At 36.6% G+C, this 25,484-nt stretch overlaps 1 protein-coding gene across 2 annotated transcripts; it reads right to left on the bottom strand.

The window, feature by feature from the left end:
* Nucleotides 1–6,132: 6,132 nt before the first annotated feature.
* Nucleotides 6,133–17,575, bottom strand: sec22bb (SEC22 homolog B, vesicle trafficking protein b). Of its 2 annotated transcripts, XM_030132757.1 has the most exons (6): nucleotides 17,392–17,574; nucleotides 14,118–14,129; nucleotides 13,486–13,595; nucleotides 13,237–13,397; nucleotides 8,424–8,570; nucleotides 6,133–7,396 (listed from the first exon to the last, which is right to left on the bottom strand). In XM_030132757.1, exons 1-6 carry the CDS (start codon nucleotides 17,464–17,466, stop codon nucleotides 7,242–7,244), a joined length of 660 nt encoding a protein of 219 aa, XP_029988617.1. In that variant the 5' UTR covers nucleotides 17,467–17,574; the 3' UTR covers nucleotides 6,133–7,241. The 2 variants fall into 2 exon arrangements, with proteins under 2 accessions (XP_029988617.1, XP_029988618.1); XM_030132758.1 differs by lacking the exon at nucleotides 14,118–14,129 and having other exon boundaries at nucleotides 17,392–17,575.
* Nucleotides 17,576–25,484: the final 7,909 nt, after the last annotated feature.

Here is a 25,484-nt window from a genome sequence, read left to right as displayed (position 1 = left end):
ATATATGGTTCTAACATGTATTTCTTTATATTTCTTCTTTATAGTTCTTCAGCAGACACGCATTGAAATGTGTTCCTGACAAAATGGCAGTCATATAGAGCATATTATATAAATAAAAATGGTTTATGTCAAGAAACGTTTATTTTTCCTATGTATGGAGACTTATGGGACACCCTGTATAACGCCCAGTTGGCAAATTTCTTTGTTAACCAAAATATTCCTTTCAGAACTATAGTCTAACAAAAACATCAACTATTGAGAAAATTTTAGCAGTCAAAATTTTAATATTTTTGGCAAAATGCTAATACTAGGTAGGATTTTATTCCTGCCTCGAACTTTATGCTAAGCTTTTTTGGCTGGCATTTAAATATATGAGCTGTGCAAGAATATTTAACTCCCAACATACTTGTCAACCAAAGTACTCCTTTCAGAATTACAGTCATGCTATAATCATTGACCTTTGACAAGATTTTGGCATATTTAAGTATTTTTCACATAATGCTAACACTAGCTAGGAGTTTCCACCACTTGCAGCTTTATGCTAAGCTAGCTATGTCCGGCTAGCTTACAAATATGTGAGCTGTGCAAAAAATATTAATTTCAAACTCCCAGTAAGTGGGTAAACATTTGCGTTAAGAAAAATATTCCTTTCAGAATTATACTCAAATTAAAACATCAACTTTTGAGCATATTTAAGTGTTTTGCCAAGTACTAGCAGTTTCTCCCATGCTTCAAGCCTATATGCTAAGCTAACTACATCCTGTGTATCCTGTATTTAAATACTAGCCAGGATATAGTTAGCTTAGCATAAAGACTGGAAGCAGTGTGAACTGTTAGCTAGCGTTAGCACTAACATTTAAGTATGTTGATCTCATTTGGCTCAAATTAACCTCTTACATTCTATAAAATGGATATAGCATTTTAAGTATACATTGGTGAAAGACAGTGAAACGCAAGGTACTTTTTCTGCTGTACTTTAGCATACTGAAGTACACATTTGAGGTTCTTTACTAGAAGTAGTTCCATTTTTTGCAACTTTATGCTCTACTACATCTTTAAGTCAAATAGTTTTTACTTCTCTGCATTTGTTCAACAGCTTCAGTTCCTGTTCAGATACAGTTTTTCACCTCCTTCCTGTCCACTGAAAACCACATATTTCCAAATGTGTTGATTTTGAGTGTTTGTGATAAACTGAACTGTATCAGCTGGTGCTTTTAATTCTCCTCCTTCTTTAACTAAATATCTGTGAACAAATCTGTTATACACTGTAAAACAGTGTCTTGTCACTTCTAGAAACACAGCTCATGAAAAATGGACTTGTTCACTACATACACAACATAATGAAAGAATATGTAGATCAAACTTCATCAACATACATATTCATTCAGGTTTTGAAGGCAGGGCATTTACCCGCAGTATTTTCACAATGTCGTGTCAGTACTTTTATGTGAGAAAATTATGTAAATACTTCTGCTACTACTGTTTAACTGGTTTCAGTTTTGAATATGAAAAAGCTGGAGTTTCCTTCGAAGCCCAGTTCTGGGAAGAGGGGAAAATATTGTACAATATTTTGATCTAGTCAGTAAACAATCATTCAAGCACTGAATAGAACTGCCTTTAGCTGTTTTGATTAGAATTGCCTTCAGCTGTTCCTTTTTCATCTTTTTAGTCACATCCTGCCAGACTGAGATCTATCTGCTTTTGTGGAGCAGAAAAACAGCTCATTAATAGGATCATATCTGTGAAGTTCTGGGGACACGAGGGACAGAAGAAACATCAATGAACTAATAAATAAGCAGAACAACAATGAGTTTCTTTCAGAGACCTTTAACAGCCCATGTGATGACTCAAACTCTTTTTACCGTATTTAAATGAGCCTAAGCTGATGGTTCCAGTGACTTTGAGACAAAGTGAATGTGGCTGTAGGTGAAGGTCAAGGTCATGTTGTTTTATGTCCTGTGTCTTTAAGACTGCACATGAGGAGAAGTTGAGTGTGGGAGGACGGTCCTGTGGTTGTGTCTGTGTTTGACAGGAAATTTAATCAAGTAAGGGTAATATGAGTTGGCAAGAGTACACAGCACACAGGTTTTCTTGGTGGAAAGTGATGAATGTGGTAGCACTACAGTCTTTCTACCTGTCTGTGTTTGTGTGTGTAAGTCAGGCTATGTGTGTTTAGTACATGCGCTGTATTCCTGACCCCTGATCACACAAAGTATTTTAATCCAATCAGCTTCGTTTTCACATGACTGTCACACACTCACTGCTGCTATGGTAACCTGCAGAGGAAGGAGCAAAAGCACTGGGGTAAGTGAGGGCTACGCTGTCCTCTATTAAATCACTGTGACATTTACACACACAGAACTGCACACAAGGATTTTACACTCTAGCTACAATGTGGTGTTTCATTTTCTCTTCCTTATTACAAAAGGACGACATGTTTGACGTATAAAGGAAATATGTGCATATATGCTTCTGATGGTATAAAATGCAGGTCCGGATGTTTAAGGGGTCTTTGAAAAGAGAATGTCTGTAAAGTCACCACATTTAAGGGAAAGGATTAGGGTAAACATAGACAGAAGGAGTAATAAACCTGAAAAGACTTGAACAGCTGCTGGTGACCAGAAACAGCTACTGATCTAAAATGTTAAATAACTGTTGAACCATTAATCCTATCAATATATGTGAATAATTCAGATAAAATACAGTTTCTCAGCTTTTCTTGGTCATCAAATATGACCCATTTGGACACTTAGATGCTCTGTAGTGAACATGAAATACTGTCATTTCCCACTGATTCACCAATGAAACCCATGTAGTTTGACAGAAGATAATGGTTGTAGATGCTTGTTTTTATGTTCAGTTAATAAAATATATTGCTAAAAAATTTACTTTTTTTTTCTTTTGTAGTATAAGAACCATTGGAATTACTCTGAACTTTTATGAATGTCTACATGATAACTAAAGCAACCCATAAAAACCCAGAACTATTTTTTGTGGTGACTTCCAAATGAATTTTTCTCTACATTTAACAACAGCAAGTGATTTAGAGCCATACTTTATGAGATTATCCTTTACATGTTTGAAGTGAAAATCAGGTATTTTCCTATATTTAATTTAGCAACCATGTAGATGTTCATAAAAGGTTAATAAATTCAAAGGTTATTGTATTAAAACAGAGAAAAATGAAGAAAACAGGACATTTTCAGCAAAATATATCAAGTCTACATAAAAACAAACATCTATAACCACTGTCATTTGTCAAACTAAATGGGTTTTATTGGTGAATCAATGTCGCAGAATACATTAGATTTCCCATATTCACTACAAAGAATATGGATGCATCTGAAAAATACATCTGATGCTGCTTAAAAGCTTAGAAATGACATTTTAGCTGAATTATTTCACTGCACTGATAGGATTAGTGGCTCTAAAGTTATTAAACATTTTAGAGCAGCAGTTGCTTTTAGGTCTATGAGAGTTAAATCTAAGAAACTACCTGATTTTCACTGAAAAATGCAGAGGATAAAATAATAAACAAGGATAAATCACTTAGGAAAGGTTGGATTTAAAAGTCATTTGGAAGTTGTTACAAGAATAATTTCGGGTTTTTAAGGGTAAGAGTAGTTTGGAAGGATAGTTTCTGAAATGAGGCTTTGATTCATTTGCAACTGCCTTTAATGCAAAGTTCAAGCAAAATTATTGTGTATTTCAACAGGGTTAAAGTGATGAAAATGTGAAATTTTTTACTTGGATCCTGAATGCATCATAGATATGCATTGTAGTAGAAATACTGTAGTTTACAAATGATGAAAAAACATACATAAACAGAATGTTGTGCAGGTGGTGTCATCAACTTTTGTAATATAGCACAAAAAAAAATAATTTTCAGAGCTGACAGGACCTTTTCTGTACTTCTGCTGTCTTTGCACCATGGACACAAGATAGACAAAAGAGAAAAAGCTGCAAAGTTGAGCAGAGTATCACAAAAGACCAACAACAACAGAGACAGTTTATAAAAGTGATGTCTGTAAAATGTACCTCAGCCAAGCAAAGCTCATGTAGTAGAGCAAAGTTGCAAAGAAAGTTGACTTTTGTATTACAATTGAGGCCGAACACACAAATACCCACTTCCCTTTAGAGGTGAAAAGGTCACCCTGCGCACTGTGGTTTGTTGTTGGCACGCTACCCTCTGCTGCTTCTCATTTTTTTCACTGCTGTTTCCTGTTCTACCTAAAGTCGAACAACTAGACCGAAGCTCTGTAGGCTCACTGTGGTAGATGTTGCATTCAGTGTCATACGTGCTGTGAGTCTACATCTGCACCAGTCTGTTTTTGCTCGTTCCTCTTAACGCCGTAAACTGCAGCCTATATTTTTCCATCTTTTAAAACTAACCTATGATTTGGAGCTCAGTGAAAGGGAGGTGAGGACTGTCAGAAGGCTGGGATATTTTAGAGCTTCACTTTTCAAAAGCATCTGAGCAACAGCTGGTAAAGTCTGTCATCTGCTGGTCAAGAGTGGAATCACCAGCCTGTGTTTGTAACTTCCTCCTCCTTCCTTCTGTCGTTAAATCTGGTGTCTCCACAACACAATCCAGTCATTATTTAATATATTCCTCATGGTTGCTGATATTGGGAGACCTGCTTTCTGGTGTTATGACATCATAAGATGGAATAAAGACACCTTTACTACCTTTATCTTCTTTTTCTTATTTTATCAGTCTTAAATAGAGGTGGGTAATCCCAGCTCCATAGAGTAAAAGTCCTGCCATGAATTGGTTCTACCTGTTCACTTACCACAGGTGATTCCACTAATTTTCCATCTACCTGGATGAGGGGTTGTGCTCATCAAACTGGGCTGGTTCAGTGAGTGGTTGGAACAAATACATGGCAGGACTTTTACTCTATGGAGCTGGGATTACTTACTTCTGGTCTTAAATATTTCAATGTCCTCTTCTGTTGCATTATGTTATTGTTTGCTGTGCAGATACCTGGTTAAATAAAGATTAATAAATAGCAGAAAACACCTGAAATCACATTACAGCTTTCAGTAAAATCTGTACCATGTTGACCCTCTTAACTGCAAAGTGCCATGGATGTGAACAGCCCCTCACAATGATTCATAGCCTTTTGAGACCCAGCAATGCCTTTTTGTCCTTTGTTCGGGACAAAAATTTGACAGTTTTACTAAAAAAATACTGTCCATTGCAAAGGACATTCCACTAAAAAAATAAATAAAATTTTAAAAAATGTATCTGAAAAACTGTTGCATTATGCAGTTTCCAATCAAGATGACTGTTTAATGTAAAAAAGCTAAAATTTTCACTTTCCTGGGTGTCAGGATGATAGGTCATTTACAACAAAACTGTTAGTTTTAAGAAATTCATCTTTTTTTTATATATACGTATTTTTGTAAATTGCTTGGATCACCCTCTGAGTCACTACATCAGTATAAGTGAGAAGGAATAAAGTGCAAAATGTCATGTTATTTTTTTCTTTTTCATTGTCTTAGTCCTTTTTAACTTCCTTATCTATTGCACTGTTATTGTTTACTGTTATGTACCTGATTAAAGACTAATAAATATCAGCAAACACCTGAAAACATTATAGAGCATTCAGTACATGACATGAACAGCCCCCTTTAAGAAATTAATTCCCCCACACACATTTTCACACATTATATGGGATTGCCCTGAGTGACAGCATCAGTATTAGTGTATGTTACTGTCAAAGTAGCAGGAAATATTGTATTTTTTGTTCGACAACTCACTTACCCGGAAATAACACATTCTACCCAGTATGAGTCTAAAAACAACATCAATGTAACACAAACTGAAATCTATCTACTGTGTGTGTGTGGCTTGGTACAAATTGATACCAACTCTGCACAAACATCCTGATCATCACCAGTTCAGCTAAAGGTCTTGTAACAGAGAGGAAGCGTGTCTTGTGCAAATGATTTTATTCTTAGATAGCAGACAGAACAGGAAAAAAAGAAGTGTCCTTTCCAGCTGTGAGCAGCGACAGTAGCACTTGTGACACAGCCTGAATTGACCATGAAACTGAATCTACACTTGTGTAAACTTATTCTTTATATATGTATATTGTATATATGTATAAAATAACAGGAATCAACCAGATGGCAAAACTTATTTTTTAATGCCTGTCTACAGAAAGGTGCTATTCCATAAAGTCATGGTGCAAGAGAGCGTAAAGGGAGCGTGGATACAGTCTATTGAGGTCATTACAGGGTCAAACTGACATCCCATAATAGCAAACCAAAAAAAAAATAAAAAAAAAAATCTCCTGAATCACAGGGTTGGAAAACAACCTACAAAAGACACCAGTCTACTTAAATTAGTTTTTGCCTTTACTGTGTCTGATTTAAGGATGAATGTTGTCTGAGTACTTGCAACCACAGTTCGTTTTTCCCAGACTCATGAAACCATCACTACTATGATTATGTTTGGCGATAATCATATGATGTGTTTAATATGTAAAATTATGGATCATTACATGTCAATTCACCTAAAGTTCTGTACAAATCTCAGGTCACATCCTGAAGATAATTAATGTAAAAAAAAAAAAAAATCCCTTAAGCTCTACTCTACATACTTTTACAGTTTAGACTCTTTTCATCATTTTTCTGAATATAAGGCCCATTGATTTATTTTTCACTGTATTGAGTTGAAATTTGTACTGAACATCCAACAAAGATAATGTACAATTTGAGTTATGTTAAATGGTTGTTACTGATTGTTTGCACCCAAATCTTTAATTTTGCCATATTTTTTCCAAGACAGCAGCGAATTGGCATAGAATAACCCTTATGTCTTGTTTTCTGCATTGTCAAACAAATAAACTATATTAAATCTGCCAGCCCTGTTAAGGTACAGTACAGGTTTGGAGAAGCACAAAATAGGAAAATTCTGTTTTCTTCATTTTTTTTCTTCCACACTTGAAAAAAAAAAAAAAAATTAAGAAAGAAAATACACATACACACACGCAATCATACTTTCATCTCCTCTTGATGATAACTTCAGGGTATCTACTGTATAACTGGTAAGAATAAAACAAATATTATATTCAGATCACACATTCGTGGACAGGAGAGGACAAAATGGGCGGTGGCTTTATCTGTAAAGTCTTATCAAGAGCAGGAATCCCGTTCTGAGTCAAAGGTGACAGCTTTTCACGGCTCGTTTTCCACTTCAATACCTCCTTTCCTCCGCTTCCGTTTCTCTCTCAGAGCCACCAGAAGCGAACATAGACAATGAACATGATGAAAAAGACGCCACCGGCCGCCAGCTTGGCGTAGGTGGAGCGGGTATTCAGATACTTGGCGTCGCTCCTGTACTTCTTTGACAGACTTGACAAGTTGTGGGCCTTGGAATCAAGAGCTGCAAAGAGGAGGAGAAACGGGAACAAAACCAGGAAAGAGGGGAGTAAAAAAAGAGAGAGGGAGGAAGAGGTGGCAAAATTAGGACAAATGCAAAACAGTTGTGCAATATAGTTTATTGTAACCAGTGTGGAATGTTTTCTGTTTGTTTGATCTCACTGTCAATTAATTTTTCTTGTTGCTTCTTCTTCTTATTCCTTATATATCACTTATGAGTACTACTACTGTTATTCACTTTAACATTTTATCCTCTAATTTTCAAACATTTGTTTGTTTATTTTCTGAACCATCTTTATCCTCACTAGGGTGGGGTGGGGGGTTGTGGGGGGGGGGGGCGTCGCTGGAGCCTATCCCAACTACCTATGCGCGCAGGTGGGGTACACCCTGGACATGTCGCCAGTTCATCACAGGCCTGACATATAGAAACAAACAATCACTCTCACATTCACACCTATGGACAATTCAGATTAACCCATTAACCTATCAGTGCATGTGTTTGGATGGTGGGAGGAAGCCGGAGTACCTGGAGAAAGACATGGGGAGAACATGCAAACTCCACACAGAAAGGTCCCACCCCCATTGATTGGTGTTGGAATCGAACCCAGGACCTTCTTGCTGTGAGACATGAGTGCTATCCACTTCACCACCGTGATTTCAAACATATATATCGTGTATATTTAACATAACATAATAGTTATAATTATTTATTATTACTACTACTTTATTATTACTGCTTTGTTATTTGTTGTTTACTAGTATTTTTCCAATGTGAAACTGTTTTTTGTTTCTTATAGTTATTGCATTACTATTTTCTTGTAATATTTCTTATACTATACATTCAGCGTTGTGCTGCTATTGGAACCTCAATTTCTTAAGGGGTCTGGAAAAGGGATTAATAAAGTTCTATCTAATCTAATAATCTAATCTAAAAATGAGGATCTTCGCTGTCTTTTTTTTTTTTTTTTATTCAATGCAAGGAAGTCATGCTCAGATGGGCTTCAACCAGTAACAGGCCACATAAACCTTACCGGACAGAGCCTCCCCTCTCTGCAGCACTTCTTCTATGTTCGCCACCATGATTCTCTGGACATCCTGGAGCTCTGTGTTGATGCTGCCCAGATTCCTCCTCGCCCGGCTGTCGATGTAAGACTTTTTGGTTTTTTGGATGTAGGTGTCTATTAAGGGAAAAACACAGGACAATAAACACTTTTTCCAACATGTGGAGTGTTTCCCAACAGAAAATTAGCAGTGATCCCTTTATGCATATCCTTCTTACTACACTAAAAGTCACTGAACGCAATGAAAATGGAAAATAAGCTATGGAGGGCAGAAATCAGTAAAAGTACAATGTCAGCACCCTCCCCCTGCACCTCCCTCTGTGTTAAGGAAACACTGAAAACGAGAATGGACTATGTGATGCTCTGTCCTGTTACTATGGAAAAATGAAACAGAATTAGAGAGTCCCCTTCTGGTTGTGCCCCACTGAAAAAATTAATTGCACTCAATAGTGAGAGACGACTTATGTATTTATTTTTATCCCATTTCAATAATGCATCATTTATGCATATGGTGTTTGTCAATTTAAAAAGATACTCTACAAGTCAACAAAATCTCAGATCAGTATCAGGCTGTAAATACTAAAGACTACACACCAGAATCATGGAGGTGATGTCGTTGCAAATGTCTCTGTCTACGATCTGTTTGGAGTAGGTGAAGATTTCTTTACGGTGACACCATGACCAGACTGTAGTAATCTTCACCTCCTTTTAATTCTTTTTTACTTCACTTTAGACGACTGAGGTAAAATGTGCATGTTGGTGATGTGTATCATATGTGATCAGAGGTACAGCGCACTGAGCTAAAACAAAACTAGACGTTTCTTTAACTTCAGCACAAACTGTGACTTTCTTGGCTTGTAAAATTTTCTTTTACAAACATCACGTGAAAACGTTGGCACATTCAAACAGGATTGAAAAAGTATTGGACACTCACCACTGACTGACTTTTTTTCCCCCCAAAATTATGTCCTATTGTGCCCCATAATAAAAGCATTATCATGCATAAATCCCACTTGAATTTTTTTTTTTTTTTTTTTAATTCTGTATCTTATCTTATTTCTTTATGATTCAAGATGTGCTCTTTCCTCTTTTTTATGTTATTTTACTATTATTGTGATGTAATGCTATTACTGGTTTTCTGTTTTATTGCTCTGGCTGTGTAGTGGGTGTGTATAGTGCAAAGTGTTAGCTGTTAAAATGATATGTATGTTATGTGTTTCTTGTCAAAAACAAAAACCTATAAAACCTCTGATTATAAAAAAACATAAAAATTATGTCCTATCAGCAACATTGGAAGGGGTGGGACTTCAACTTGGATGGATTTTTGTTTAGTGATAGGTCATTCCAGCTGTCAATCACCTGTTTTTACATCCCACCCCTGTCTTTAAACACCTAATTGGCCAAAATAAGTCCATCACAGGCTGGATTTTCCAAACTCTGATAACAGCCAAGAGGAAGTGCAGAAATACAGTTTCCACTCAGTCCACTTTACTTAAAATGTGCTGAAAGGACATTATGTAATTTCATTGAATAGCACCAAAAACTACAGCTGAATGAAGCTTTTCTCTAGTCTCACAGTAGAGATATCGAAACAAAGTTAACAAGAAATATGAGAGAGTATTTTACCTCAAATGAGTGTATGCTAATTGTGTCACTTATTAATTTAACATATCATTAGACTTATACATATTTTACAACATACTAGGGATCATCAGTGCATTTGACATCCACGGAGTAATCTGAAATACAACATGCTTCCATTATTTAGGAATGAGAGTCATAATTCATTATCCTGGAAACAGGACAGAATGATCTGGCAGCAAATGGCAGATTAGTCTCATTAGCTCTGATTGAGACCGACTTCCACTGAGGGGGAGAATACACTGACCAAGTCACAACTGTTTATCTGATATGAGGAGGGTCTATTGTAGTTTGATATACAGGGTGTCCACAAAGTCTCTTTACAGTTTAAAAAAATGTATCACAAAAGCAATTGATATGATGTGTTATTTAGATTTGTTCAATGTACTCAGTGGTTATCAAAGTTTTTAATCACATCGCTGCATTGATGAAATAGATTCTGTTAAATTAACCCTTAAAAAATGGGTACTTCTCAAGAAAAGGCACAATGTGTATTGTGGTTTACTGACACACAATCGGGGTTATGCTAAAGATACCGTATCAAACAAAGACATGGGACATCGATGTCCTGAAGCAAAAGATTACTGATGCCACCATTGATGAGCCTATGATACAGCCAACATGGCAAGAAGTCGAGGACTGTCTTGATGTGCTTCATGCAACTAATGGTGCCCATATAGATGTGTATTAAATGAGACAAATCACTTCAAAATCTCCTTTTCATTTTGTAATAATTTCCACTGATTTGTCTGTTCATTTGCTTTTGTAATAAATTTGTTAAATTGTAAAGAGACTTTATGGACACACTGTATATATACACGAGCTGCCACCTCTGTGTTTTCCCTGTAGGAAAGCCTTCAAATCCTTATTCGTGCACCACTGGCTTGTCTAAATCTTTTTGTTTCTTATCAAATTCAGTGAAGGGGTAAGGCCAAGACACTGTGGGGATTTTCTGTCCATGTTGCCCTGAATACGTCATGAGCCTCTCCTCTGTAAAAGGCTGCATTCAGCCAGTATGAGTTCTTTATTCCAGTGTTTGAATGACAATATGTATGTGGGTCCGATCAAGCAAAAGTGAACATCAACATGAAAAAGAAAATTTGCACATATCATTTATCAAGTGGACTCATTTTTTAGCTAAAGATCTCTATTTTATGGAACTGTTATCCTTTTTAAAATACCACTTACACAGTACAGGAGAAGTCCTGAACTTTCTGCTAAGCTGCATTAAATTAACAAAAAGACATGCAAAAGACTGTTACTTTGAGAAATTCAAATTCTGAATGATGAAGTTTGTGAATTCATACACTGGTCACATTTAAAAACACTATCTCTGAACTGTTACTGAGTAATTACTCTTTATTTGTAATTTACCTATATCAGTATGGACCACCACAAGTTGTAAATATCACTGTGTTAGTATTAAATACATTAAATAAAGCATTGGGATTATATCTGGCTGGTTGTTTTAAAAAATAAGTCAACATTTTGGGTGATGCATACAATGGTAAAGAGTCGTCCACATGTTACTATTGTAATGGAAATATTACTTATATCCATATATATTCATATATATTTCATATATCATATAGGCTTCTAACTCTATTTCGGATATATTCATGTCACTGTGTATTATAGAGCAGTTTGGACCTCTTTTGTGTTGTGTCCACAGTAGAAGGCCAAACCCACATTTCTCACAGGGGTCTTATCTCTAAGTTCCTGACACTAACCAAAACACTTTCCACACATCATAATTTTCTCATGGGAGACAGAAGACTACAGGGTGATTTGTATTTTTGGGTTCAGACCGTCTCAGTCTTTGTCTGAGGGGTATCTCTTTCTATGGAGCTCCAAATAAAGGGATTTCTTTGACACTGAACGTTTGAACTTATCCTTCTTTATTTTAGACGAATTAGTAGAGTAATATTTTTTCCATAACACTATGGCAACCTGTCCACATGTTACCTCATTCTCATGAGACTTTTCAATATTTTACTCCAAAATTTATTTTCAGCATAGTTGAACATAATATCTAAAAGGTTTTGTCCTATCTGATATCAATTTCTGTTGAGAATCGGATGTTTTGAATATTTGCGTAAAGCTTAAAAAATTGATGTCCATTTCAAGTCCATGTGTTACTGAGCAGTAACTTTCACCTAAAAATTTTATCTCCCCAAATGTTGTTATACATAATGTTCAAGTGCTTATAAATACCTACTCAAATATGTATAATACATGCATATAAGTTACTCTGCTTACATGACAGAGACTGTTGAACACCAAATGTGTCCATGTGTTACCACTTGATCGGACCCATGTATCTATAAGCCCTTATTTAAAGAACATATAACTTCAGGCTCTGTTACTTCTTTTCTTAGGTTTGTTTCAGACCACACTCTGCCTGCTCACCTCAGATCTCAACTCAGTTAATTGTTAGTTAACTGATCAGGGACAGACAACTTCAATTCCAGTAGAACGTTAAATTTCAGGGTTGCATTAATCACATACAGGTGTGTTATGAGTTGTTTCAGATGCTCAAATATACATTCCTTTGCATATCATGTGGTCAAAAACTGAAACTCATGTCAAAAGGATTTTATGACAGCCAGATGAGAGAAAAAAAAGAAAGAAAAGGAATAATTCTTCATAGTGCAGGGGTGGCCAACCCTGGTCCTGGAGAGCCACTATCCTGCATGTTTTAGATGTATCCCTCTTCCAACACACCTGATTCAAATGATAGGCCTATCATCAGGCTCTGCAGAAGCCTGATAACGACTGTCAGGTGTGCTGGAAGAGGGAAACATCTAAAACATGCAGGACAGTAGCCCTCGAGGACCAGGGTTGGTGACCTCTGATCTAAAACATGCAGGATAGTGGCTCTCCAGGACCAGGGTTGGCCACCCCTGTCATAGTGGATGGCCAGTCCTGAGCTGAAAGTAGAAAAAAGACCAAGTTGACCAGGTGGCCTAATGTCCCATGTGTCGTTGTTCTAATGAGCTGTAGGTCTGTCCACTTACATCCAAAGACCCATGGAAATCACAAATGAACCAAGAGGTCCTGGTTTAATTCTCAAATGAGAGTTAGTCTGGAACATAGGTTGGTAAAGTCATTATCCCCCTGGCTTTGTATTTTTGTTTCTTACCAAATTCAATGAAGGAGTAAGGCCGGGACACTGTGGGAACCTTCTTCCCATGCTGCTCATGAAACTCTGCCTGCAGGTCTTCCAGATAAGCAAAGGCCAGCTTCTTCGGAAAGCTGGCTTCACACAGCACAAGGTAGCACACTCCTTTCTCTATAAAATAGCTAAACAGATGATCCAAAACAATGATCAGGGGTAGAACGAACGTGTTGAACTGTTTGCTTGTGTGTTTGTCTGTAACACCATACTCACTGAAAGGCCATGGAACCAGCCTCTAAAGTGCAGCGAGTCGGACTCTGCTCATTGAGCTTCCTGAACAGCTGCTTGGCTTGACTCTGATACTGCTGCAGGTCCCGACCCAACTAAACACACACAGAACAGCTCTGGTCATTACATAACAAGCCACAATAGGATTTATTTTATTAAGGAAATGGACTGTTTGTATGCACTGTCAATAACACAGAAAAAAACAAGCAACTTCCACTTAATAATTAAAGAGATAATAATGACAAATTGAAAGTGTGATGACCACTTTTAAGAACAGACAGAAATAGAAACCACCTACAGTCTAATTTCACACCGTTTGGTTTGATGATGCTTAATTTCTAGCCTTAAAAAGTGCACTGAAAATAAATACTTGGCACAAGAAAAGCCTAGAGACACACTCAGCAGTGCGATGCTCCATCTGACGGAACTGTGAGTCGTGACAGTGCACTTTTTAGTTAATCATCAGATTGTTCCAGGTTACACTTTTCCTGCTGAAAGGTGTTCAATTTTTTATGGCAGAAGATCTGTGGGATGGGGGTGGGACAGGTGAGTTGAAAACTTTTTAAGCGACACTCTAGCATCACAGAAACACAGCACAGAGCAGAGACAGAACAAACCTTTTCGCTTCCCTTTATGAAAGCAAATAAGAGAGTGAGGAAAATACGTTAGACTCCTGTTAAACCATTTGCAAACAGTATTACAACAACTTCATGCTACAATGTTTTCTTTTAATCTTCATGTCCTGGAACAATCTAAAACACTAGTGTAAAGCAATCGGTCAGATGATGAACTCCAGAATCCATAAACCATGAACGAGGAGCTTTTTAGGCTATGTTCACTCTGCAGGTCTTCCTGCTCAATTGTTGTTTTTTGTTTTGTTTTGTTTTTGGTTTTTTTCCACTGAAATCAATTTTTTTATGTGGTTGTTCACATTATAATTTAAATGCGACTGACTCATGTGTGAGGAGTCTAAAGTGACCCATATGCACAGAAAGTATGATGTCACACTGCTTTTACAGAAGTAAATATGGATTTTGCCAAGTCTCGCCCCCTTCTGTCGCATTTCAGTAATGTAAGAGTCAAAAGATGCAACCATTTAGCAAAATATCAGATATGTATCTGATTTAGGACCACATATAAGAGTGGCTTAGGCCTGATATGGGGAAGAAATGATGGTGTTCAGACTGTCATAAAATATGGGTCACATATGGGCAGATTTGGGCCACTTTTGCCTGCAGTGTGAATGTAGCTTTAGGGTTGAAAATCAAACTTGTCAGTGCTTTCTGGTGGTCAGAATATGTGATAGGGACTCTGTGACTGGATCACACACATTATCTTCAGCAATATTGTAGTCAATCAGTCAATCAATCAATCAATCAAATTGTATTTATATAGTGCCACATCACAACACAAGTCATCTCATGACACTTTACATATGGGTGCTTCTATGAAACTGGTCCCTAAAAACAGGACATGGGGGCTAAAAATTCAAACCAGATGTAGACTAATGTTATGAAGCAAGTTTGGAAACACATTGGGCCTATTTTAAAAATAAATGCTTACTGAGATAAAAGAGAAACTATTTTTCAGATAAAACACATTTTTATATTATTCTTATATTATTTTTATACAAAAACCTGCGTGTAACACGATGAAAAGGACACGAAAATTACGCGCTACTATTTTTTTCGAATATCTTTTTATTTGCTCACAGGTACATTTTGGGAATCAAACTAATTATGCAAGGCAGGGTGTTTCACAAAAATGGCCACTGTTGCAAAATCACTCACAAGTTATATGTATTTAAATGGGCAGCTTCTGCATGTAACGCAAGTGGACACGATGGGTTACACACAAAACCTGGAATGAAACTGATTCATGAAAAACCTACATGTCTGAATTAGAAAAAAATCACTAGGATCATCAAATTTAACACAGTGTCTTTATTTAAAGCAGTGTATAAGACCATTTCTTGCCATGTTTTCCAGATCAAATACACTGACACCTAGGTAGCTTTTCCTGTCCCAATTTTGGTCCAATTTTTGCCCCCATTATTTTATTAAAAATTCATAAATTTTGGGATGGCTCAGAGCTAGAGTGTGTGTATATGTCGGCTAAAATTTACTTAGGGGGTCAAATGAGTGGCCATTTTTGTAAAAAAAAAAAAAAAAAAAAAGTTGTAAGAAATGCATAGAACTGTGTTGAAATAATGCTAATATATTTGTGCACAGACTACTGATATTATTTGAGAGTGGAAGCTATATTTTCAGAAATATTGGATTTTAAATAGCACGTGTATGTGAAAACTTTTACTGGTGGACGGATGTGACATTACCCATGATGATCTGGTCAGTACCAGTACTTTATTAGGAATAAACTTATATACTTACTATTGCTAATTATCCTCTTATTCATAAATGTTAGTAATGTGGATCTAAAACAATAACAGCTGACACAAAAACACAAAATGTGGCAGTGGACAGATGTGACATGGTTGTTACAGATCCCATCATACTGATGCTCGGCAGCCATGTCACCGTTTCCACAAATGATCCCTGTGCAAAAACTAGGATCATAATTATTTATTGTATAGTTTATCATCATACTAAAGAGTAAATAACAATATAGAATTGTTATTTCTTTATAAAAATGCTTATTATTAGAAAACTGTTGATTTAAAAAATGACATGTGACATTCTTAATGTATGTATTCACGTAACATAAACAGGATGGATCAGCACCATACTCCATATTCCAACCTGTAAAAATAAAACATGTGATATGTAGTATATAATCTTGTAAGAAAAACTGGGGAATCTAAAAGAATAGAATATTTGTTTTTCAGGCAAATTCAGTTAAAATATAACTTGGCCATTTGTGACATGAAAATATAGCACTAATTGTGATGAAATTGGACATTTTTGACCTGAAAACATAGTTCATATGACCATCAACATGTTGCAACAGAACTGAAATCCTGTAAATTTGCATAACTTCCATTTACCAACACAAATTTCCTTTGGGGATTCACTTATATTGATTTCTTATGCACAAAGACATACATAAGACCTCTAAGCAAATTTTAGCCTATTTCTTTATTTGTTTTATCTGAGGCCATCATTAGGTACATCCTGGGGGGAAATCTGTCTAAATGTATCCTTTCTTATTGCGTCTAAAAAGCTGGCAAATTGCCAGGTACCAAAATGAACCCAGTTTCCTAGAAGCACCCATCTGAAACTGGTCAAAACCAGACTCTTTTAGTCATTTTTCTTATCTGCAGCCTCTAAAATGAGCAAAAATAATCAGTTAGGCATTACTCTTTACATACTTTACTGAGAAAAAGCATATCTTAATCTGCTTTTAACCTGATGAAAGTCATCTTGTTTGAAGTACACAATGTACATATGTCTGATTGTGAAATGAAGGACTTGGAGAACACTAAGCAGAATGCTAAGTTTCACAAATACACAGTTAAAGTCTTGTAATGTTGAAATGCCTTGAGACAACATCTGCTTGGGGGTTGGGGCTGTTCTTTAAACCCTCTGAGGAATGAGTCAGGTGCTTTAGGTAAATAAATGCAGCCTTTGTGGACAGGTAGGCCTTCTGAAAGCAGGACGCCTCCACATATCACCGAGTCATCAGGAGTTCAGTTTCATTCAACTGCCAACCAGTCCAGTCCTTGTGTCCTCCAGGTTCCACACAATAAGGACAAACATCCTGTAAAACCTGCAGTCACTCAGCCTTTTACACACCTACTACAGTATTTGTAAAACTTAGCATTTAGCACAGGGAAAAAAGAAGCGTTTATCAGAGAGGTCTGGCTGTTCTGTTAACAAGCAAACATCCAACCAGAGTCCATCTAAGCGACATAAAGGTGTGTATGTTTGTAACCTGCTCGTCCTCCTGCATTGATGCGGCCAGCGGCAGTCCGTCCGCCAGCCGAGCGATCATCGTCAGCAGCACCATCTCTCCGCACTGTTCGGCTGTTTTTCTACGGCCCGCAGAATCTAAACAGGTAAACTGGAACCAGTGTTTGACAGGCTGTAAACTGACAACACCACAAGACTGACGCGCTGAGCTGGCCGGAAACGCTAGCGCTTTGTGTGTCACCGCTTAATTCTTCCGTGCGCCTGCCAAAGCAGAAGGAATGTGCCTTAAACTAGAGTTCCGCCTGAGTTTTATTTTCCCCAATAACAGAAAAAACTATGAATTTAAACCAAACTAAAAAAAGGTGGAATTACTTGCAGAAATTAAATCTAATATTTCCGACTTATTTGTTCCTTTTTATCCTTTCTCCTCCATTAGAATAAGTCATTTTGTCTGCATACAGAACAGTTAGACCTGAAATGGTTCAGACCAGTAAAATAGTAGCAAAATAACTGATAAATAATGACAACAACACATTTCCATCATTGTTTTAGTGTAAACAAAAGAAATTACATTACATGATGAAAATCTTTACATTTACAAAACTACCTTTTCACAAAAATGTGAAAAATTAATAATAATTTCATTCTTTCCTTTACAACTATGAACAACCATGAACAACAAATTTCTTAAGACGAGTATGTGGACATTTTTACAATATTATGCCTGTTACTAGATGTTTTATGCCTCTGTAGATCTTCTGTATATCTGTAAGTTGTAAAGTACATGTGTAAATGAGAAGCTGAGGCATAATATTGTTAAAATTTTACCAAAACTATATTAAATCCTTTTAAGTCATGCCTCAAAAGGCCCACCTAAACTTTTTGTTTTTATACAATGAAAAGGTCAGAAAATGTCCTGTGAGTAAATGCTTTTGTCCTTTTTTTTCCAGAAGACTTGGAACTATGAATATTTGGCAGTTATTTACAATTTATTGCATAAGAGTGTAATAGCAGTTTAAAATGGAGGAAAAACACAAAAACAAAATTTTATTCTAGAGTTTTTAGTGCCCCCCCCCCAAAACAAAACAAAACAAAACAAAAAAAACAAGACAAAACACTGAAATTGTACATAAACAAACAACAAATATTATATGTTAAAATGTGGACTGGAGAGGCTGGGGGTGGGGGTATTCAGCTGGTTGAAATCTGCAACGTCACCACTTAATGTAACTAAATATCACACAATGAACATTCAAGGAAAACATCAACAAAGTTTGGGTTTGCAGACTTGACATGTTTAAAATGAATGTTGGCATAACAATTCGTTCATTATGGCCAAAAAAAAAAAACCTGGTGAATGTACTTAGATTTGTTGGGAAATATTCTGTCAATTTGTCTGTTAAACTACACTGAGCAAAAATATAAAGACCATGTGACTCTTTAAATTTTTAATAACATTAGGTGTTGCACAATATATTAAATCACATACTATTTTGTTGATCAGTGTGGTGCAGATTAGTATTCATTACAGGACGATAGTGGCGTCTGGCATTCAGGGACATTCATGTGGACGTGTCAGGGGGCCGGTTGTAAGAAATCACCACTCAATATCTTGTGTGTCCACCACTGGCTTCTTGTAGAGCAATACATCGTCTTCTCATCGAGTTGACCAGGTTGTCAATTGTGGCCTGTGGAATATTATTCCACTCTTTTTCCAGGGCTTAATTTCTGCATCAGGCAGGCCAATGGCACGTTCCCACATGGTTTGTGACATCTGTGGCATGGTGACATCTGATGAACTTTGACCTTTTGAAGTGTTCTATATTGTCCCCAATGTAAGGAGTGTCTGAGTAACTGTTAATGCTGTTTGAGCAGCATCTGGACATGACACACATGTGTTGTGGGTGGAATCACTAGACCACTGAGCACTCACAGAGATGGATGCAAAATTTGTTTAGAAATCAAGAGTATTATTAGCCACGTTTTACAATTATAAGACATCATGAGCTCATTTTGGGTCATGTGTCTTGTGTTACACACATACTGTACATGGGGCAATTATATCTTTGCTCAGGGTATTACATGTACAGTTTTGTGTATACAGGGTGGGGAAGCAAAATTTACAATGACCATTTAGTTGTTTTTTCTCAGCAGGCACTACGTCAATTGTTTTGAAACCAAACATATATTGATGTCATAATCATACCTAACACTATTATCCATACCTTTTCAGAAACTTTTGCCCATATGAGTAATCAGGAAAGCAAACGTCAAAGAGTGTGTGATTTGCTGAATGCACTCGTCACACCAAAGGAGATTTCAAAAATAGTTGGAGTGTCCATAAAGACTGTTTATAATGTAAAGAAGAGAATGACTATGAGCAAAACTATTACGGGAAAGTCTGGAAGATACTATTAAAGAAGAATGGGAGAAGTTGTCACCCGAATATTTGAGGAACACTTGCGCAAGTTTCAGGAAGCATGTGAAGGCAGTTATTGAGAAAGAAGGAGGACACATAGAATAAAAACATTTTCTATTATGTCAATTTTCTTGTGGCAAATAAATTCTCATGACTTTCAATAAACTAATTGGTCATACACTGTCTTTCAATCCCTGCCTCAAAATATTGTAAATTTTGCTTCCCCACCCTGTATATATATATATATATATATATATATATATATATATATATATATATATATATATATATATATATTTTTTTTTTTTTTTTTTTGCACAAAGTCTTTTTATTGGTATTTATGCAGGGACTCTACAGAATTGTGTTTCAGGCATGAATTAATACAAACAAGAACAGTCCTCACCCCCTACTTCCCACCCATGTTCCAACAGAACCCCACCCCTAAAAACAAACAAACAAACAAATAAATAAATAAATAAATAAATAAATAATAATAATAATAATTTTTTAAAAAAAGGTCAATGTATCATTTAGCAGATTGGCTTTAACTTCTCTATAATAAAGGGTCTGTCTTACTAAACATCAGTATGGGTGACATCCAACTTCTCTGTAGTTTTGTGTATATTTGATTGTTTATTTATTAAAAAATAATTGATTAACAAACCCATTATAGTGTTTAAAAGGTAATGTATTTATGTAAATATGCCTATTAAAAAAATTTAATACATGAAAATACTGTATGTATGTAGAAATATCTTAAAATGTAGATGCAATTAAATCAATCAAATATAAACATATTTTCAGTATATTTAAATGTATATTTCTGCATAGTTACTAGATGGAATTTCAATTAATTTACCAGACTCAGTTGATTATAATGATTTTATCCTGAACTGTATTTATTGTAATATTTATTATACTTAGTGATTTCACAAAAGGTGAAAAAATGGAAATTAAAAGCCAAGTACCCATGCTATAATAATTAGAATATTGTGTTGTGAAGGGTTCAGTTCTCCCCAATGCTGTCCGATAAAAGGCACAGTCCATTTGTAGGCCACATGGCTGAGTTCATGTGTTACATAAGCCACCTTTCTCTGCTAATTGCACTGTTAGTTCTTCCTGCTGTGTTAGTCTCCCACAGGGCAAGGACCAAAGAGCAGCATAACCTTGTTGAGGTAAGTGTATGTACAAATAGCAGCCAGCAGAGGTCAATATCATTCACTTTGAAGAAGGCCACAAGGAGCAAACGTAATCTATAATATTTAAACGACTGATTAAACAGCAGCCCACAAGTAACAGATTTTCATCCCCGTAATGTAAGTAATAGTACTTATCCACATGTTTATTACTTAAATACATAAGCAGTTGTCTCCCACAGTACAGTTATAAGAGATCACGAACAATAAAAGCTTGAAAGCTATAGTGACATGCCCCCTTTAAACTGAGGTGAGAGATACTGCAGAGTGAAATGACCTAACAGATCCACAGGTGAAACACTTGCCCTCACATGGACGACAGTGATTTGTGACAGTGCAGTGAGTCAGGTGGCATGTCCACGGGGAGCTGCTGTCACAGTCTGCAGCTCTGACATGATGGACTCACACTGTGACCCCTCAGCGTCTGACTGCCGCACAGCACTTCTGTCTGCTGCCTGGCTGACATTACATGCAGTGAGGCAAATAATGTGACATGAGGGGAACAAGATACAGTAAACCAGCTGATCATCATCAAATAATGTCCAGTTTGAGTTTTCCATACCCCACTGTAATGTGCAATAACCATTCATGGAACATGTGCCTCATGTCTGACACCTGTATGTTTACACTGGCACATTTTTTATAATACTTTTAGATGTTTTAAATTGGACCCTTTTATACAGTATATCTCTAATTTGCACATATTTCTATTGCACACAATTTGAAATATCTATCTATCTATCTATCTATCTATCTATCTATCTATCTATCTATCTATCTATCTATCTATCTATCTATCTATCTATCTATCTATCTATCTATCTATCTATCTATCCATCCATCCATCCATCCATCCATCCATCCATCCATCCATCCATCCATCCATCCATCCATCCATCCATCCATCCATCCATCCATCCATCCATCCCAAAATTATTACAGTCAAAATAGACAGTTCATTTACAAGATACACTTTGGACACCCCAGAAGCAGTCCTCAGCTTATAAATGGGGGCCCTTAAACATGTGATAAGAGACACAATTTATAATATAATCTTTAATAAATTAAAATGTTCTAAATAAGTACAAACATATTTTAAAATATTTACCTATCTATCTAACAGTGTTTCATTTCATTTCCTTTTCTTGAGTCCTATTGTAGTCTGCATATTCCAAAATTCTCAGATAACTTAATAATGATTGCACTTTATGTATTCATCCTATTTTAAACTGTTTTTAATGGTACTTTATTGTGTTTTACGGGTATTCTAATTGTATTTTACTTGTACTGTTTTATTCGTTTTTCGCAATGTAAAGTTGCTACTTTACAGTGTTACATTTACTCCGTGTGTCTCCCCCTACCTCCCCCCTCTCCCCCAGTCTCTCTATATCTCTATCACTCTCTCTTTTCCCCTCCTTTACTCTTGCTCTTTAACCCCAACTGGTCAAGGCAGACGGCCATCCTTTAGGAGTCTGGGTTTGCTCGAGGTTTCTGCCTGTTACAGGGTTACAGGGTTACAGGGTACAGGTACAAAGTTTTTCCTCGCCACTGTCACCAATCACAAGTGTTTGCTCCTGTAGGATTCTGTTGGGTTTCTGTAAATTTGATTTGATTTTGATTTGATTTGATAAAGCACTTTGTGACTGTCTGTGAAAAGTGTGAAAATTTACTTACTTACTTAATCAGACATGGGACTTTATCCACATGCCTGACTATTCTATTCTATTCTATTCTATTCTATTCTATTCTATTCTATTCTATTCTATTCTATTCCTTCTTCAACATCCATATTCACAGTATCCTGCTATTGACATACACTCCTGTATTGATGTAACATAAACCTATGAGCTTTGATCAGCAGACTAATGACAGGAGCTAACTAAGTAAATTGGACTCTAGGGCCACATTCATACTGCCAACCTTAGTGCTCAGTTTGTACGTATTGCTTGCAAATATCGATAATCTCTCAGAGTGGTCCAAACTCAGCCCAAAAACCTCTTGCAAGGAGTTGTAGCTCAAGGTGAAGAAAATTCAGAACGTGTGAGTAACAAAATAGCGGGAACTTTCATTTCACTGAGGTGCAGTTGACCCTGTTGATATAATCTTTTGAAGGCTGTGACTGGCTGTTACCAGACTAAAAAAAATGTGAAACATGACTTCATGCAATGTGAGCAGAGAATGGGCGGTGAAGTCATCATCCGTAGCATAACAGCATACCAATATAAGAACATACAAAACACAACAAAGTATGACAAAGCAAAACATAGTGTAACATAGTACAACGTAACAATACACAGCAGTTACATCATTTTATCGTCAGATACTGAGGAGCTGCTCTTTGTTACCTCTGCCAAGGAGGTTATGTTTTTGCCAGGGTTTGTTTGTTTGTCTGTTTGTTTGTTTGTCTGTCCGTTAGTGTGCAACATAACTCAAAAAGTTATGGACAGATTTGGATGAAATTTTCAGGGTTTGTTGGAAATAGGATAAGGAAGAAATGATTAAATTTTGGTGGTGATCGGGGGTGGGGGGCCCACGGGGGGCGCCACTGATCAGCCTTGGCGGAGGTCTGCGCTCTCCGAGTGCTTCTAGTTTCAACTGTACTGGTAAGAGATCAGAGAATGTGGTGGCAGACACATTGCCACATATCATGAATAGAACTGTGTTATCTACTTGTCTGTATCCCTGTTTTCCCTTGTCCATATCAATTTGCTTCTCACCGCTAGTAGGTTGCTGAGGTTAGGACAGTGGCAAAGCATGGTAGGTAATAGCATCAGGTCTGTAGTTTTTGTACATGACCAAAATACCCTTCTTAGACTTGGAACATTTAAGAGAATTGAAAATTGGAGATGTAAAATAATGTTAAAGTTAAGAAAAGTCTAATATAAGCTGCTGTGTGATGTGTGTGGAACATTTTGTGGTTTAATTGTGGTCCAGGTTTTGCAGACTATTTCTGTCGAGTAGGGTGTGAAGTTCCTGCTGCTCTTGCAGGGCCTGCTGGTCCTGTCTGTGTGTGAGAGTGTACATAATGTTTTTACCCTGTTTATTGTCTTGCAGGTGCTGGTGGGTGGAGCTTAATAGCACGTTGTGTGTTGAGTGTACCTGGCCAGCCACTTGGGAGTGCATGCACGTGTCTGTCTTTGTCCTCTCTCCAGCCTGCCTGTCACCTTGCTGTATATTTGGTTTACTTCAGCTGTGTTAGTTGTAATTTAACACTACAGCTTTCATCCAACATCCCAGACTCATCCAACAGAAAAAACACTAATACCCATTTACATACTCCACCTTGGTAATTTTGACTTTGGGTTATGTTTCATTAATAAATGTGTACATTTCTCAGTCAAAGTCTTGTCTCTTCTCTTCTTGGTCATAACATATAACAGTGGTTCAGTCTGATGAGCTGCTCTTCATCCCTCCATCTCATCTTCCAGACCAGAAAGGATCCAAGCAACCGTTCAACTGTTCTGCACAAAGACTCTGTAGACTACATTCTGTGACACTCTCACATCGCTGCTGACTGTCTACTACACTTTATTACATATATTGCACTATTGTCATACCTGCTGCTGTTACTGTCATATCTGATGCTATTCTGATCCATTACTCACCTCATAACCATTGTTGTTTTGCACTACTGCTGTTATTGTAAATAGACTTACATATACACTTCATAGCCTATTATAGTTGATTCTTTATACCACCTATTTATTCTTAGTTTATTTTTAACCTTTTTTTTTTTTTATAATTCAAGTTTTACTGGAGTTTTTATTTGGTACACGACAATCATACAATGTTGCATAATGTTAACAAACAGGGCTCCTATATATACATGAAAAGTATCAAAAATGCTACAAAGCGTGGAAGTTCCCAGGAAGAAAAAATAAAATAAGATAGGTAAATAAATAGATAAATAAATACTAGAGGGAAGTAGTTCAGCTGTCATCCTGCTGACTGTCAGTCATAGTTATGTAAGACCAGAATGGCTCCCAAACTGGTGCTGTGGTCCCATCCCCATTGTTAACCTTATGAAGCATACATTCATTTAACCTTTTTTTTTTTTTTTTTTTAAACAGGATTTTGCTTGGCTTTTTTTTAATTTACAAGGTGAAAGAGGAATGGTATCTCTATTCTCTGTATAGTCCTGTGCATCCAGTGAACTGACAAAATAAAAATCTTTGAATCTTTGAACCTCCCACATCTGGTACCTTGTGTGACCATCACACACTAATTTCTCTAAACTCAACTCCATATTCAACACCAACACCATGGCCTTCCCTTCCAGCTTAACTGAGTTCGACTATAAGGCCATTGCACTCATTGCAATAACACATACTTGGGGAAAAACTCACTGTGGGAAAAGTCTAATCCCAACGACCGTCACTGCTGTAAACAAGAACAGTCGATGAAATGATCTGAATGTGTGCTATGCTGTATGCAATTATGCAATTTGTGCTTCCTTGTTTGGTAATTATCCTTAGAGGATGTTAACGTCTAGTAACCATT

The sequence above is a fragment of the Sphaeramia orbicularis genome, chromosome 4 (genome assembly GCF_902148855.1).
Source record: "Sphaeramia orbicularis chromosome 4, fSphaOr1.1, whole genome shotgun sequence".
Taxonomy (NCBI): Eukaryota; Metazoa; Chordata; class Actinopteri; order Kurtiformes; family Apogonidae; genus Sphaeramia; species Sphaeramia orbicularis.
This window is presented reverse-complemented; position numbering and strand designations above follow the sequence as displayed.